General features: G+C 72.4%; 2 protein-coding genes across 2 annotated transcripts in view; one reads left to right on the forward strand and one right to left on the reverse strand.

Annotated features, from left to right (window-relative positions):
* Nucleotides 1–847, forward strand: part of SORCS2 (sortilin-related VPS10 domain containing receptor 2) — a 118,605-nt gene extending 117,758 nt beyond the window's left edge. Inside the window, exons 20-21 of the mRNA XM_012724055.1 lie at nucleotides 146–313; nucleotides 408–847. Of these exons, the coding sequence (XP_012579509.1) occupies nucleotides 146–313; nucleotides 408–847 (608 nt within the window). The remainder of the gene's footprint in view (nucleotides 1–145; nucleotides 314–407) is intronic.
* Nucleotides 844–1,105, reverse strand: part of AFAP1 (actin filament associated protein 1) — a 44,198-nt gene continuing 43,936 nt past the window's right edge. Inside the window, exon 6 of the mRNA XM_012724056.1 lies at nucleotides 844–1,060. Coding sequence (XP_012579510.1) covers nucleotides 844–1,060 — 217 coding nt within the window. The remainder of the gene's footprint in view (nucleotides 1,061–1,105) is intronic.

Below are 1,105 nucleotides of genomic sequence, written 5' to 3' on the forward strand. Positions count from 1 at the left end.
CGTCTGGCTGGCGGCCGTGGGGCCTTGTTCTCGGATAACCGGCCGCGGGGCCCGGGCCCGGGACCATGCTGGGCCTTGGGAGTGGCCGCCTCCGGGCGGGAGGGGCCGAGCCGGGCACCGGCCAGCCCTGTCTCTGCCTCCGCAGATCAATTCCAGCTCGTGCCTCTGCAGTTTTCCAAGGAGCTGGACACACACAACCCAAACACGCCCGAGTGGAGAGAGGACATCGGCCTTGTGGTCACCCGGCTACTGGCCAAGGTAGCCCCGCCCGCCAAAGCTGCCAGGGGCCCGGGGGCAGCCCCCAGCTGTCAGGGTACTCTGATCTTGGGGCCACTCGGGGTCCTGCCACTGACAGTCGTGTGGAGGTGGGGCTGTGTCTGCACACCGTGAGCTCTGGCTGTTCACAGGCAGTCGCTGTCCCCGCTGTCCCTGGTGTCCCCGGCTGTCCCCCCGCTGTCCCCGGCTGTCCCTGGTGTCCACCGCTGTCCCCGGCTGGCCCTGGCCGTCCCCTGGCTGTGCTCAGCTGTGCCCGGCTGTCCCCCGGCTGTCCCCGGCTGTCCCTGGTGTCCCCCGCTGTCCCCGGCTGGCCCTGGCTGGCCCCTGGCTGTGCTCAGCTGTGCCCGGCTGTCCCCGGCTGTTCCTGGCTGGCCCTGGCTGGCCCCTGGTGTCCCCCTCTGTCCCTGGCCGTCCCAGTGTTTGTGCCTCACTGAGTGTGCCCCCTGGGTCAGACACTGGCGCAGGAGACGAGCATCAGGGTGGGCGCTGCCCTCGGGGCCCTCCAGCGAGGACAGAGGCGGTGCTCACGGCGGGCACCGGCCACGCGCCCTGGACCCCCGGAGAGGACTAGCCGGGGGCGTCCTGGGCCGCCACAGGCCTGGCCCCTGCCTGGGCGCTGAGGGATGAGTACGAGTTTTCGGTGGCGGGGTGCGGAGGGCGCCCCGGCAGGCAGTGAGCCACGCTGCGCCCGGGTGGGTTCGGCTTGATCCTGGGCTGTGGGCGCGTTGCCCGGGAAGGGCCTGCTGGCGTGGCCACGGCGTGGACGGTGCCTGGAAGGGCAGGCCTGGCCGAGGGGAGGCAGAGGTGGGGCGGAGGGCTTCCGGCCGGG

The sequence above is a fragment of the Condylura cristata genome, unplaced genomic scaffold (assembly GCF_000260355.1).
Source record: "Condylura cristata isolate star-nosed mole 26May11 unplaced genomic scaffold, ConCri1.0 scaffold00012, whole genome shotgun sequence".
In the NCBI taxonomy this organism is placed as follows: domain Eukaryota; kingdom Metazoa; phylum Chordata; class Mammalia; order Eulipotyphla; family Talpidae; genus Condylura; species Condylura cristata.